Source organism: Acomys minous, assembly GCF_964271855.1.
Source record: "Acomys minous genome assembly, chromosome: 14".
Lineage (NCBI taxonomy): Eukaryota > Metazoa > Chordata > Mammalia > Rodentia > Muridae > Acomys > Acomys minous.
The window spans coordinates 93,588,764-93,605,540 of NC_140496.1; the positions used below are offsets into that span (position 1 = coordinate 93,588,764).

A 16,777-nucleotide genomic window follows, 5' to 3' on the forward strand; every position below is an offset into this window, starting at 1 on the left:
AAATTATATTCTACATTGCTGAATAAAAGATGACAGCATTGTATCTTTAGTACCACATAGTTGAAATGCTTCTGTACTGGTTCTGATAGGACTACTGTATTTTTGTCATTTGTGTTTCTAGTGTTAAATATTAAACTTAAGGCTTGATCACGTACTAAGAAACAAGCTCCCAGATACTATTTAAAGGCCAATTCATCAGTGTTCTCAGAGCCTCATCCTGTCCTCTTCAGCATGTCAACCTCTTTTTCTCTAAAAATTCACTCTCAACCAGCATTTAGGTGTCCACACTTCCCACATAAAACACATCGTGTTTCTACTGCCTCCACTTTTTTGACTTGCACAAGTCAGATGCAACCTTGAACACTTATTACTTTGTGTCATGAGGTCACCTATGTGTGCACATGCTTCTGTAACTCCCTCTTCCCCGCTCTGCTCAAAGAGTAAAATGGAGTCAATGCAGACCCATCCTCCCTTTCAACTTTCTCAATCCTGGGAAGTCTCAGGGCTCCTGGGGCCCAGTGAGAGCGCGGGCCACAAGATCAAGCTGGCTGCTTACCTTGCTTCCTAGGAAGCCATGGAGAAGTTCTGCATAGTCCTCAAGTTGAAGCATTTATAAGATTTAGAAATACAACCACGGAAAGACTGAAATTTGTCCTCAGCAAGCAAGTGCAATTACAGGTGCTTGCACACACCAGCCTATCAATGATGACTGTCATTTCTTTACGTGGAACTCACTTGTTCTTAAGGTCAGGTGACATAAACCTCAGCCTTTGCTTTCTTTAATGTACTCTCTTAAACTTTCAAGCAGAAAAGGGGACTTCCATAGCGCGAAGGACAACTGCAGTAGAACTTACTCTTTAGTGCACCACTGTCCCACAGAAATCGGTAAAATTCATTCTTTTATTTTACTCATTAGCTTCAAATTACTCACTCACTATGAAATAAACACAAAATATTGGCAAAACATCTACTTTCATACATCATTCCAATCCATTTTGCCTTTTATACTTCTAGCACATTCCCAATTTAGACCACTCATATCTCATGTTCCCCACCACATGCGGCTGGTGGCCATGCTGTTACAGTGGAGTTCTAGTAATGTGATGTGAAGGATGGAACTAAAGGGAAGTCACCCGGGATTGGAAACATCCTCTTTGTGCTTTGATACAAAGACTGACAGTACGAGATTGTAACATGATTTCTACAGTTATACTGAGTGTAAACTCCTACGACCCATCTCATATATTAAAAAATAATATTTTTGAACACTAACCAGATGCTCTTTGCTTCTTTGTTACTTTAAAAAAAAAAACCCAAAAGCAAAACCAAAACTAAGTATTAACCATCCTAGCATTAAAAAAAAGCCGAGGAGAAGCCGGGCATGGCGGTGCACACCTTTAATCCCAGAACTCAGGAGGCAGAGGCAGGCCATCTCTCTGAGTTTGAGGCCAGTCTGGTCTACAAAGAGAGTTGAGGACAGCTAAGGCTACACAGAGGAACCCTGTTTCTAAAATCTGAAAACAACAACAACAAACGGGGGAGAAGCATACTAGGAAATAATCCACTCTGTGGTGATGCTTTTGAACTGGGTGTGGAATTCCACACCTAGAATCCCTATGCTTGAGAGAAAGAGCGGGGCGGGGCAAGCAGATCTCCTGTGAAAATGAGGCCAGCTGGGTTACTATTGAGTTTTAGGCCAGCCAAGCTATATAGTAAGAGGGGGAGGGGAGAGGGGAGAGATCAGGGGAGAGAGAATATGAATGAATATTTCCAGGGCAGATAAGATAGCTCTGAAGGTAAAAGCATTTTCTACACAAACCTAATGACACCTGAAACCCACAGTTAAGAGACTTACCAAAGTTGCCATCAAATCTCCACAGACAGACAGACACCTTTATTATTTTAAGCTTCCAGTCAAACTGAAGTACTAAAAAGGTTTCAATTATAGAGTGCAAGGAACACAAACTTTTAGAAAAATCAATAATAAAGCCTAGGTGCCTTTTGTTTCTTTATAAAATGGAAGATAATAAATATATTTATGCTTTAACTAGCACATTAGGGCAAAACAATGACTTTTCTGTAAACATAATTAATTATAAACATGGCTGTGTAAATGATTTATCCTAAGAGTTGGAAGGGCAAGCAAGACAGAGAGGAGGAAATACAGGAGACAGACAACACACGCAACAGACAGAGAGGAGGAAATACAGGAGACAGACAACACACGGACCAGACAGAGAGGAGGAAACACAGGAGACAGACAACACACGGAACAGACAGAGAGGAGGAAATACAGGAGACAGACAACACACACAACAGACAGAGAGGAGGAAACACAGGAGACAGACAACACACGCAACAGAGAGGAGGAAACACAGGAGACAGACAACACACGCAACAGACAGAGAGGAGGAAACACAGGAGACAGACAACACACGCAACAGACAGAGAGGAGGAAACACAGGAGACAGGCAACACATGCAACAGACAGAGAGGAGGAAATACAGGAGACAGACAACACACGCAACAGACAGAGGTGAAGGGCCTCCGCAGTCCGTCCATTTTGTTATGACAAAGAGACGTCTGCAGCATCGGTCTTGTTCTACTTGTCTTCTTACTTTCAAAGCTATCTTGAATTTTGCTCCATAGTGCTCTTATAAATACACAGGAGCTGTAAGATGGCTCAGTGGGTAAAGGCACCAGCTGCCAAGCCTGGCAACCTGAGTTCAATCCCAGGGACCCACATGGCAGAAGGACGGAAACAGTTCTTACCAGGGATCCTGACTTCCATAAGCATGCTATGCTACACACACACACACACACACACACACACACACACACACACACACACACACACACAGTCACATTTAGGGATTTTGTAAAAAGACAAGGAAATACTTTAGTTTGTTAATGCTTTTAAGGTTAATGCGTGCTGGAGTGAGTAAAGCCACACGCCTCTTGTCAAGTCTTACAAGCACTCTACTGGGCTATATACTCGAAGTTCCTAAGACTTAAATCCTAATACATAATTACAGAAGCCAAACAGTCATGATTGTAAAAAAAAATTAATAAAAAGACGTAACTGAATTTTTTTTTTTATTCACTGAAGAAAGTATCTTGAATAACTAAAATAATTTAACTGGATCCCAGGTTCGTAAAGAAACGGCCACTGTAAGAGCATTAGAAAGGTAATGACGCTGTGACTTGTGGTGTAGACTTACCGAGTTCTGCTAAATTCCCAAATGCAACAAGACACATTTCTGTAAGAGCTGCATTATGGCAGTGGATGCCCAGTAATTTCACTAACGTTGGGATAACACCCATATTGATAAGCTGAGCTTGAAGGGAATCTGTGGAGACAGAAAGAGAAAGTGGGAAGAAGTGCTTGATTATCACACACACAGCATCTGTTACCCTCTCTAACTCGGTTCTTTTGGAACTACGGTGAAGCAAATGAAGCCCACGGTGTGACGGCTTGCTTGTGACGTTAGTGGCTGAGCCACCTCCAGCCCAAGTACACTCACTTGATTGACTTGAATATTTAAATCACAGTAGTTCAAAAGACCTGAGTTTTTGAGCTTTTCAATGATTAACAGGAATTCAGAAATGAAATAATTTTTAAAATATTATCAAACCATCATTCTTTCTAAATGAGGTCTTTATAACCTTTGATGATCAGTCTTTTAAGGTATATAAATAATTAAACACACCACTGGTTTTAAATGCAAGGGTTGGAAACATCTGTGCAACAGCAACTCACAGAATATATGGAAAGCCTAAATAATAATAATAATAATAATAATAATAATAATAATAATAATAATAATAATAATAATAATAATAATAGTAACAACTACTTAGCTTGGAAGCTTTGAGACTACAGAAGAAGTGAAGATTCTTTATATTACAGTTTGTTCATAATGAGAAAAAACCCGGAAGTATGTTAACAAATAAAGTGACTGGTTCTGAGTATTGCAAGCATAGTGTTCTGCAGTGACTGGTAGGAAGGAATGCAGTTTTAACAAGGGGGAGAAGAGTTACCTAAAGCATGTTTTTATCAGTTTTGCTCCATTATAGAGACAGGTCATCTCAGCAAGACAGATGCCTTGAGGGGAGAGGAGGACGAAGTCAGCACTGTCATTGCTTGTTTTCATTTTCTAAGTAACTAGTTAGCTTTAAGCCAACAAACATGCCTGGCATCTCCACCTTGTTTCTTTGTGCACAGTGATAATAAAATACTTGTCGCAAGGTGGAAGGTAAAGTAACCCAAGTGAAAACGGCAAGTAGTGCTTCTTAGGATAGGCTAGGAAGAATGTCGCATATCCATGCGTTTACACAAAGCACTACTGTTTATCTGAAGACAGGAGGGCTCTTTCCAAGGCTTTTTCCTCCCCAACTTTAAAATGACAGGCTACTTAAAAGCTACTAACTCTCTTAAGAATCTTTATAAAGTTATCTACCTGGGATATAAAGATAAAATAGTTTCTTACATTTTTTTTTTCATTGCACAAATCCCTTGGTAGGTATGGAGCCCCCACCCTACCCCCACCCCCACCCCTTTGAGACAAGCTTTGTCTGTGTAGCCTTGGCTGTCCTAGAAAGGGGCCTATTACCAAAACAAGAATAGAAGGAAGATACAAGGAAACGGGAGGGCTGTATTTACAGTCCAAACAATCTAATAAAGCTTTCCAAAACTGGCAATAGAAACGAAGGAGGCAAAGTTTAGTCGACGAGAATTTGCTTTTATACCTTTAATGCAGAAACTTTCCTGAATATGCCACCAAGCATTTCAATGAGTGATTCTCAATACCTACAGGCAGCACACGCATGTGACAGGATACAGTGCGGTGTGTTGTGAACTGAATACGTCCAAGGGTACTATCCGGAATGACCATGCACCGGGAGCCTGCCCAAGTTTGTATTACTCTGGTCACTTACCAGCAGCGTCTGTACCTTTGCCCTTCAGCATTAATATTTACCCATCCTCACTGCCTCGTCACATACTGCAGAGCTGCTGAATTCTAAGTCTCGGGTACGTAAGCGTGAGCACTAGCGCATGCATTGAGTGAGTCAAACTCTGCTCTCTGTCTGCTCATGGAAGCATCGCACACCCCCTCAGTACTGTCAGTAGGCGTGGTAAGTACCCAGCAGTGCAGGGGCACCAGGGGAACAGCATCTTATGAGTAAGGTAACTCAGCAGGACGATGCCGCTCAGAAGAGCAGGCCCGTCACAGTCTCCTAACTTGGCATCTCTGTCACTCCTTGGACTACTTTTAAAATGTCATAAATTTGGGTTGCAGGATAAAGAAGAAGAAGAAGAAAAAAATTAAAGTAGAGCTTTAAAACGTCTTTAAAATACAAATTGCACTAGTAGCATCTGGATTATAGCAGATTATTAAGAAGAAGAAGAGCAGCATAGCCAAATGGTGTGAGTCACTGTAATTTGCAAAAATTGCTTCTTTCTGAGGACATGTGTAAAAACTGTTCAGGAGCCAAATTAATTATATTCTCACATATAACACACATACCACACACAAGAGAAAATGTACAGTCATCCGATTGGACATACTCATCTAGACCAATTGGGTGTATTCTTTTATATATACTTCTCTAATGGTAACTGAGCAATAATTGTACTAAGATGACTCTAAAATTTGCTTACAGTGTATATAAATTCCCCTAGGATATTGAAGACCCAGAGGATAAAAAATAAAAGAACTTAAATAAGCAGGTGCACACACTGACTTTATGGATAGAGGTGTCCTAGGACTATTCTCTAAGCGGATTGTTGAGATCCTTCCAGGAAATTTACCAAAGGAAATTTTTCTTATAAAAGTACCAGGATTTTTTTTCCCTCAATATGGTGACATGTGTCTTGATGGTATAAAAAGAATGACTGGTAAAAACCCTGGCACTCTGGCTAAACCTAGGCAATGACACCCCCCCAAATATATATATATATATATATATATATATATATATATATATATTCTTTCTGCTTACAATAGTTACAGTAAAAATGCTATTTTTCTCAGCAACATTATTTTGAGAATACTTTTCATAGATTTTTCATGTTGACATATAATGGGCTTATCACTTTAAAATGTTACAAAAATACTTAAAATTTGAATTTCTATCACTATAAGCACTGCTAGTAATAACTTATACACAAAATTCTTTAAGATCTTTCATTTTTTCTTTTAGGAGTCTAAGACATATAAGAGTCATTGTCAAAGAATCACCCACTTGTGTTTTAAGAGTTGGAAGTGTGGGAAAGAAATCATGGAAAATATTCTGAATTTTAAAGAAGTACTTGGCAGATGTAATAAATATGGGTGAATGTGGGGAAACCACAGCAACATGTGATAACCACAGAAAATGTGATAACCAGGTATACATTCTAGCTATTTTGAAAGAAATTACCTTTAAAAAGCATTTTACTTTCTCATCTTGTTTATCTGAATAGGCTCTACTACTTGAGCCTAGGAGAATATTCCAGAACTGGTTTGTTTCAGTCCTAAGTAACTATGTATGCTACCGTAGGGCTCTCATTTGTGTGGGATTTTCTTACTAATAGAGACAAACCACCCGGTGACTGGCATGTTGTTTGTTTGTCCAAAGAAAGCTTGTGAATGTCCTACAACAAACAGCAGCTGACATCCATGCTGTCATACGTATAATCAGGAGCAAGACTTTTTAAAGACCAACAGGAAGGCATGTGTGTAACTCACATTTTCCAGATACACTCAAGAGTTCGTGAAACAAGAACAAGACCACGTATGACGTTTGCATCCCTCGACAAACCCCGACAATTCCGGATGAGCTTTTTCAGAGGTTCTACAAACACGGAAACTCACACAACGCAACCCGGGCCCACACACAGCCAACAAGTACGTGTGAGACAACACAATGCCTGTTGTGAAGTGTCTGAGGACTTTCTGCAACTGCTCCTGACACACATCATCACAGACAGACAGTAACCAAAGTACAGATTTACACAACTACATTATACCAGGATGACACAGGCCCTGTATGATCTCCGGGGAGGCAGGGGAGGGGAGGCACTGAGGGGGTGCAGTACAGATGCAGAGACAAGAGATAAGGCAATCGGCACATGCGCTGGTGCGAACACTTACCCACCTACACTTGAATTTCAATGGTTCCAAGTTCTTCAGGTCACACTCATGGAAACTCCAAAGAATGGAGATCTGGAGAGAAGATCTCAAGTTGAGGAACCTTTTCCCCCCTGAGTTTTAAGTTTAATATTTAAAACGCTGGTATAGACTAGAGGTGCAAAAAGGTATGCTGAAATACCAATAGCTCAGTTATATTAATCTGCTACTAAACTTAGCTTATTCCTAAGTCGTCTACAGACAATGCTAAAAGATTACTAAGCCCACTGGTAAGACTTTTAAAAAATTAAACATCAAAAGGAAACAACCAGTTAGAAATACAGCCTATACATTAGTATGTGTATATGGTATTTCTATTAGTCATAGAATACAGGTAGGATATTGCATTAAAACTCCAAGCTAAGGTAAATACACAGCATGTAGCTGGCAGTGTGAAAACCAAAAGGCAGAAAGAAGTCTTGATGAAATGTTCTATTACAAACTGCTTAAAAAAAGCATCTGAGCACAGTAGAGGCTTAAGAAACCTGCCTGTAACTTAACACAACACCTGCATTAACACCTGCACTCCCCAGACCAGGAATATGAATACTGAAAATTAGAAATGCTTTCAGTGATGCAGCATTCCAGAGTTTAGGCTGGATTTAGCTCGTTAACACTGAAATGAAAGCTGACATAAGCACAGTTACTGAGAGGGCGTATTACCTGGCTACCCCATTGCACCTGTGCAAGTAAAGGCTTCCTTCCACTTTACCAACAGCACAGAGATGTTTTCGCCTAAATTCAGTGCTGAGGGTATAACGCCACAATTAAGTATTTTAAAAACAAACCGCCAATTCCTTATTTTAAGAGTTTTTATTTTTAAAACCAAAACATGACTAGGTATTGCACATTCAGAACGCCCCATTAGTTCTCACGTTACATATTTCAATGACACAGAGAAATTTCTAAAAGAAAAAGGCAAATCAAGATGCACTGTTTTGAAAATATTGGGCGCTTAACCAAGATACTCATGCTATAAGTTATTCAATAGATAATTCAAAGTAGTTCTTTCAGAGTTTTGAGAATAAAGCAGTCTCAATACAGCACACTTTGAATTTCGTGAAAGTACAGATACGTACTTTGGTGAAAATATCTTTCCATCCTGCTGCTCGTCCATATGATAGTGTCCTTTTTGCTACGTAGGAGCTTCTCAGTTTCATGAGGTGCCATTTATCAATTGCTGACTTTCGTACCTGTGCTAACAGTGTTTGTTCAGAAATTCTTTTCCTGTACCAACATGCTGGGCTAGTCATTTCTTTCTCTTCTATGAGATTTAGCGTATCTGGCTTTATGTTGAGATCGTTGATCCACCTGCACTTGAGTTTTCTGCAGGGTGGTCAGAACAGACGTATCTGCAGTCTTCGGCAAGCCGACATCCAGTGTGACCAGCATCACTTGTTGAAGATGCTGTCTTTTTCTAGTGTGTATTTCTGGCTTCCTTATCAAAAGTCAGGCGTCCATATGGTCTGGCTTCATGTCTCGGTCTGCAGTTCGATTCCACTGATCAACGTGTCTGCTTTAATACTAATACCATGCTGCTTTTATTATCATAACTCTGTAGTACAATTTGATATCCAGGATAGGGACGCCTCCAGCATTTCTTTTATTTTTCAGGTTGTTTTAGCTATCTTGGGTTTTTTTTTTTCCATATAAAGCTAAAAAAAATTGTCTTTTCAAGATCTGTGAAGAATTGTGTTGAAATTTTGATGGGGATTGTACTGAATCTGTAGATTGCTTCTGGTAGATGGGCCACTTTTGCTGTATTAATCCTACCGACCCATGAGCATGAGCATGAGAGATCTTCCTATCTTCTGACAGCTTCTTCAATGTCTTAAAAGTTTTTGTCAGACAAGCTTTTCACTTTCTTGCTTTTAGTTATCTTGAGATATTGTCTATTATTTCAGGCTCTGGTGAAATGTGGTTTCCCCCTGAGTTCTTTCACAGTCTGTTTTTTATTTGTATATAAGGCTACTGATTTTTGTGAATTAACTTTGTATCCAGAGATTTTGCTCAATGCGTTGATCAGCTGTAGAAGTTTTCCAGTGGAACTTTTAGGGTCATTTATGTATAATATCATATTATTATCTGCAAGTAAAGTTACTCTGACTTTTTCCTTTCCAATTTGTATTCACTTGATCTCCTTCAGTGGTCTGCTCTAACTAAAACTTCAGGAACTTTATAGACTAGTAGGGAGAGCATGCACAACCCTGTTCCTGACTTTACTGCAACTGCTTTGCGTGCGCCTCCTTTTAACTTGATTTGGCTATGGCCATGGGCTTGCTGTAAACTGCCTTTCCTATGCTGATAAATGTCGCTTGTATAAAGTCTCCAGGAATTTTTATCAAAGGCCTTTTCTGCATCCAATGAAATGGTCATGTGACATGTCTTTCAGCTTGTTTATATGGTAGCTTACATTTATCGATCTACCTGTGCTCGTATGTAGGATGAAGCCTAGTTGATCATTGCACAAGATCATTTTGATATATTCTTGACTATTGCTCATAAGCATTTTATTAAGAAATTTTGTATCTATGTGTCACAGACATGAGGATAAGTCATAGAGGCTTTGCTTGACAAAGTTCCAGAGACCTTCGGCTGATCACCACTGCCTTAAATATTATGTATAGTCCAGGTGTAATTTTGTCTAGAAACCTGCCCTTTTCTCCTAAAACTCTTTATTTCTGAGCCCTAATGAAAATCATACAGGGAAACCTTTTTCCCACAGAGAATGTTGAAAGAGGGCATCTGGCCAAGGGCTTGAGGCAATGATAGTTTTTTTGCTCTGACTGTGAGCAGAAATGCGTGAAAGTTAAGACCTTGACATAACAGTACTTGGCTAGATACTGTTACCTGTAGAAATGTTTCCTTAGAATCTGCTTTGAGAGCAATGGAAAGTGGGTTTAGGATGTCATTGCTTTACAGATACTTTACAATAAAGGACCCCTTGGTAGTTAGTCTAGGCTTGGACAGCACACCTATTGGTTTGGGACTGGGAGTAAGTCAAGTTTTTTTTCTTTATTAGAGAAAATTTATGCTATGTTGCTATGACAATCTTATAAACATATAATGGCTTTAGCCCGAGGAAATTTATGACTAAACTTTCCTGGGTATTGTTTAAGTAGTAATAATCAGGTTATGCTGACCATTGCTTAGAAATTGATTGAGTTTTGCTGTATGCTTTATTATAAATTATACAGAACCTTTTGTATTTCCTTGTTAGACTGTTCTCTTACTTTGTGGATTTTTGAATGCCCTATTGATTGTAAAAGATGAGAAAAATCATGATGTAATTTGTAATGAAAAGAACTGAACTTCATTTTAAATAAAATATGGGGGTTGGCACAAAAAGAATAGCAAGCAAGTAACAGACATGATAGAGTAAGCTAGAGACAGAACATCAAACAAGAAGAGACAAAGGTGGGTTGACAACAAGCAAGAAGAGAGACAGGAAATAAAGTTCTCCTAGCTTTACGACCTTCAGGATGTATGGGGTATGCCTGAGTCTCCTAGTGTTTCTTTTTCCTCCATTCCTCAACAACTAGTTACTCTAGCTAGTTGTTCAGCCAACAGTTAGTTGGTTTCCCTTAACCAGCTGTTCACCGCCTGCTCAATTCTCCCTACCATGGATCCACACCTCTTCACTGTTCCTGGAGCTGGTCTGCGGAAGGAGCACCTATGTCCATAAGAGAAATTGCTCTAAAATTATCTTTACCGTGTCTGTGGTTTGGGTATCATAGTAACTGTGGCCTCAGAAAACAAACTGGGCAATGTCCCTTATGATCTCATTTTGAGCAATAACTTGAGAAGCACTGGCATTAACTTTTCTTTGAAAGTCTGAAATTGAAGACCTTTAGCTCCTGCTTTGTTTTTGTCAGCAGTTATATGTCTGTTTTAACTGCTTATCCAATCATGACTTAACTTTGGTAAGTGGTATGTGTACAGGAAATTATCCATTCTTTTAGGTTTTCCAATTTGGTCTTTAAGTATGATTGTCTAGATTTCCTTGTTGCTATATTCCCCATTTCATTTCTGGTTTTGCTAATTTGCATATTCTCTTTCTGCCATTCAATTGAGTGTTTGTTGATATTACTGATTTTCTCAAAGAATCAACTCTTTGTTTCACGGATTCTTTACTGATTTCAGAACTAAGCTTGATGATCTCTTGCTGTCTGCTCCTTTTGGTTGTGATTTGTTCTTTTTGTTCTAGAACTTTCAGGTGCTGCTAAGTTACTAGCATGGAATCTCTCCAGTTCTCAATTAGGTGCTTAGTGATATGAACTTGCCTTTTAGAGCTGCCTTCATTGTAGCCCGTAAGTTTGGGTATGTTGTGTAGTCAACTTCATTCAATTCTAGTAAAGTTTAAAATTTTTGCCTTAAACTTTTTCTGTCTTACCCATTTTTTTTTCATTCCACCACGAGCTGTTCATTTCCCATGAGTATGTAAGCTTTCTGCTGTTACGTCCATATTTAATCCATGCAGAGTGCTATTCCAGTTTTCTTGTATCTGTTGAGACTTGCTTTGTGCTCAAGTATGTGGTCAATTTTGAAGTGCTGAGAAGGTATATATATATATATATATTCTTTTGTGTTTGGGTGAAATGTTCTGTTTATGGCATTAGTTAGTGCCAGTATTTGTTTATTTTTGGTCTGGATGACCTGTTCATCGGTGAGAGTTGGGTATTGAAGTCTCTCAATATCAGAGTCTGAGGATCAGTATGTGATTAAAGCTGCAGTAGTTTTTCTTCTATGAACTTGGGTGCTCTTGTGTTCAGAACATAAATTCTAAAAATTGCAATGTTCTCTTGGTAGAATTTCCCCCTTCGATGAGTATATAATGTCCTTCCCTCTTTTCTGGTTGGTTTTTGTTTGAAGTCTATTTTTTCAGATATTAAAATGACTCCACCAACTTACTTCCTAGGCTCATTTGCTTGTAATCTTTTCCTAACCCTTCACCCTGAGTTCTATCCTTGATGCTGAGGTATATTTCTTGACTGCATAAGGATGGATCCTGTTTCTGCATCCATCCTATTATTATGTGTCTTTTTATTGTGGAATTGAGACCACTGATGTTGAGATTAATCATTAAGTAGGGCTTGTCAATCTGTTACTGTGTTGTGAGCTGCGTGTGTGTACAGATACACACACACACACACACACACACACTTCCTCTCTTTTGATTTGGTTCTCTGGGATTATTTGTTCCTTGTATTTTCTTGGTTATGGTTAGCCTGTTTAGGTTGGAGTTTTCCTTCTAGCCTCTTCTGTAGGGATGGATTTGTAGATAGATGCTGTTTAAACGGGTTTAACATGGATGTCTTATTTTCTACATCTATGATGACTTGAAGCTTTTCTGGGTTTGTTATGGGGCTGGCATCTGTGGACGCTTAGAGACTGCAGTACATTCGTCTAGGCCCTTCTGGCTTTCAGAATCTCCACTGGCAACTCAGGTGTTATTCTAATAGGTCTGCCTTTGTATGGTACTTGGTCTTTTTTCCTTGCAGCTTTTAATATTTTTCTTTGTTTTGTATGTTTAGTGTTTTTACTCTTATGTGCTGAGGGTACTTTCCTTTCTGGTCCACTGTATCTTGATAGGCATTTCCTTCTTTAGGTTAGGAAAAAAATTTTCTACAAGTTTGTTAAAATATTTTCTGTGCCTTTGACCTGTGTTTTTTTTCCTTCCTTTGTTCCTATTATTTTTAGATTTGGTCTTTTCATAGTGTCCTAGATTTCCTGTATGTTTTTTGTGCCAGGTGTTTTAGACTTAGCATTTTTTTTTTTTTTTTGATGGAAGTATCCATTTCTTCTATTGTGTCTTCAAGGCCAGCAAGTCTTTTTTACATCTCTTGTATTCTGTGGGTGGGGCTAACTTCTGAGCTTCCTAGTTCCTTAGTTTCTCGTGTCCAGATTTCCCTCAGTTTGGGTGTTCTTTATTGACTCTATTGCCACTTTCAGGTCTTGAAGTGTTTTATTCATTTCCTTCTACTGTTTGTGTTTTTATTAGATTTCTTTGAAGCATTTTTTTCCATTTCCTCTTTAAGGACCTCTATCATATTCATGAAGGCCATATGAGGGTCTTTTTATTATGCTTCAACTTTGTTGTGATACTGAGGGCCTGCTGTGGTAGGGTTGCTGGGCTCTAGTGGAAACGTATTGTCCTGGCTGTTACTGAGTTTTTATGCTGCATCTAAACATCTGGGGTTTGGAAAGTTGTAATTCTAGGTGCTGAGAAATGCTTTTATCTTTGTTGGGTGGGTGTTCCTTGGTTTCTGTTGTGGTCTCTGGTTCTTGTGAGGGCGTGGGGGCCGTGTGGTATTTGGTAGAGAATTCTTCTGGGATCCTAACAGGTGTGGCCACTGGGGGTTCCTGGCAAAATGTGTTTCTAAGTATTGGGTGGTGACACTTAGAAATGGGGATGTGCTAGGAGGGGGACAAGGCTCCTCAGGAGAGAGGAAAGCAGGTGTTCTACCAGAATCTGCTTAGTCCTCTGGCAATGGGGCAACAGCATAAGGAGAGGCCACAGCAGGAAGTCTGCTACAGAGCTGGATATGAGAATGGGGATTGGAATTGCAAGAGTGAAAGGAGGCTGGCTTTAGGCAAATAGAGAAAAAAACAAAACAAAACAGAAACCAGAAAACAAAAACCAGAAAACAAAACAGGCTAGAATTTACAAACGCAGCAGCCTGTGCTCCTCCAGTGTCCTAGTCAGCAGTGGGCACCTGTGTAGCATTACAATGCATTTAGCCAGAGCTAATGTATTTTAACCCAGAGCAACCTAGAAGCTAACGATGCCAATAAAGTAATATTCCTGTAATATAATGTCACACTTTAAGTATGAGGCTATTAAAATCACTGACAAAGTAGCTCGCCCACTTCACTTTACTGAAAAAAAAAATTAAAATCTTTGAATTCAGAACTTGATGTTATAATGGGTAAAATGATTAAGAACAAAAAACATTTGTAAATAAAAAGGCGCTTGTGGCAGAACTTCATTAATTCCATCTCATCCAACATGGGAGTCAAGAGCTCTGTTGCACAGGAAGTAAAACCCCACAGTTCTTTGAGCAACACAACTAACAGCTAGTAGGTAGTTAATAAAGCGCAGCCGTTGGCAGAACACGAAGAATAAAAAGGCCAACAGCACCGCTGCACAATGTAAACCACTCAGTCCACTAGGGCATCTCAGTGGGGGGGGGGGGAAGATAGAAATTTATAAAGTATGAGGCCCATGTTTTTACAAACAAAAAAGTTAGAGAACACTTGAATGGAGTACACTGGGAGACACAACTGTACATTCTGAGTTTTTTCACTATATTACATAGGGAAAAATTATGTAGAAATAAATAAAAGCACCGAGTTGTCTTAATTAAACTTTGGAAGTAATGCTTCACACAGATCAAGAGGATCAAGATTTTTCTAAACATCTAACATTTAGGAAAAGCTCCTGTGTGTTGTCATCAAAGAACACCCAAACACAGGGATAAATCCTACACAGGACAGATGAATGTGTTCTGATCAGTATCATCCCTTAGTTGTTTATTTTAAATGTAAAGAAGCAGCAGCTAACCCAAGTAACTGGATTAGATTCACTAAGAAAATAAAATTCACGATAAAAAGGAACTGGTTTTTTTTTGGGGGGGTAGGGAAAAGTTTATTTATTACACATCCTGATCACAGTTCTTCACTGGTAGAAGCTAATGCAGGAACCTGGCAGAGGCCACAGAGGAGTGCCGCTTACTGGTGTGCTCAGCTTCCTTCTTCATAAAACCCAGGCCCACCTGCCCAGGGATGGCACCAACCACAGAGGACCGGGCCCTCCCACATCCACCAGTAGCTTTGGGAATGAGCACGGATTTGCCCAAAAACCAAATCTTATGCAAGTATTTTCTCAGCTAAGGGTCCCTCTTCTAAATGACTCTAGCTGGAGTCAAGCTGATAACACCGAATAGGCAATACTCTAAGAGCTGTGCTTAGTCCACAGCTCTATACCCTTGGACTAAAACTGTTATCACACACACCTAAACTTGGACTATGACAAGTATGATAAACGCCTTTTTTAAAAAATATAAAACAAGTATAGCTACTATTAGTAAGTAAAGTCATTTGAAACTGGAGAAATTCTTTGTTTCTGGAACTTTCTTTTAACTAGGATTTTTTTTCCCCATACATTTTGAGCACGTTCTTTCATCTCCTGAAACTCCTCCTAGATAAACCTACTTCCCTACCCAATGAAACAGAAGCTAAATGAACGCTACAGAAACACAAGCAGTGGCTAGAATTGCATGTGCTAATGACCTTTACATTTTTAAGCATTTGTGTGTGTGTGTGGGGGGGGAGTGTGTGGGGGTCAGAGGGCATTCTCAGGGGCAGGGTTGGTTCCCTCCTGCTACCTTTTGGGATTTAGAGATGAAGACAGGTTGTTAGGCCTGCCGGCACACACCTCTCTCTACCTACTGAGCTTCCCAGCCAGCCCAGCAATACTCTTTAAATCGGAAATAGGAGACTTATTTCAGTCAACTGATCTAAGTAATGAGTTTAACACTTAAGTTCAGTGACTAACCCTTCAATCAAGTACCCAAGGAGTAGATTTTTCCTATGTTGCAAGTTAGCTTCTCCTCAATCAATGGCACTACTAACTGATACTGATGAATGTTAGTGCTTATTGAAAGCATATATTCAAATATATAGCTATAGTATACATCAGGTCACATGAAGAAGCCACTGACTGTATATTAATATGCTGAGAAGAAACCAGTTCCTGGTAGCATGTTTATTACCTTTACTGTATAAAATTTATGTTTTAAGAAATTTAGTCTTTACTGCTTATTGCCATTTAGAACTTTGTTTTAAAGGTGTAACAATCTTCCCCTTCTATTTTGTGTCGCTAACACAACTGTATTAAGAAAAATATTAAGCTGGTCATGGTGGTGCACAGCATTAATCCTAGTACCAGGGAGGAAAAGGCAGTGGATCTCTACATGTCTGAGGACAGAGTGGTCCATAAAATTCCAGGCCAGCGAGGGCTACATGGTGAGACCCTGTATCAAAACCAACCAACCAACCAACCAACCAACAGGGAAATAGTAAACCCTTAAGCAAAATTTCCATTGCTTACTGATTCGATGTGTCTATTGTAATTGACAGCAGTGACCATGAACTGGCAGGTTTCACACAAGGTATTAATTCTGATCTCTAGTGGTTCACTTAAGATTACATGTTTGCAGTTTCCAGGTACACACGGACAGACTTACTAAGTTTGTGGATGACATGGGAAATGGTACTTGTTCCTTGTTTCCGGTGTCCCTGCCTGCTACTTATCTAGATAGGGAAGGTCTACTAATCCAATAAAAGATTTATAGGGCTGGAGAGGTGGCTCAGAGGTTAAGAGCACTGCCTGCTCTTCCAAAGGTCCTGAGTTCGATACTCAGCAACCACATGGTGGCTCACAACCATCTAGGATGAGATCTGGTGCCCCCATGTAGAAATACATGCAGGTAAAACATTGTATACTTAATAAATAAATCTTAAAAAAAAATAATTTATAGTGTTTCTAACTTATATAATAAAGGATTGCTTTTGAAAGCACAGTTTCCCTCCAACTACTGATT

General features: G+C 39.3%; 1 protein-coding gene across 4 annotated transcripts in view; it reads right to left on the reverse strand.

The window, feature by feature from the left end:
• The window catches only part of RAP1GDS1 (Rap1 GTPase-GDP dissociation stimulator 1), a 141,889-nt gene that overhangs the window by 26,842 nt on the left and 98,270 nt on the right, over positions 1-16,777 (reverse strand). For all 4 annotated transcript variants that reach the window (XM_084757395.1, XM_084757393.1, XM_084757392.1 and 1 more), the window contains one exon: positions 3,222-3,350. In XM_084757395.1, coding sequence (XP_084613521.1) covers positions 3,222-3,350 — 129 coding nt within the window. The remainder of the gene's footprint in view (positions 1-3,221; positions 3,351-16,777) is intronic.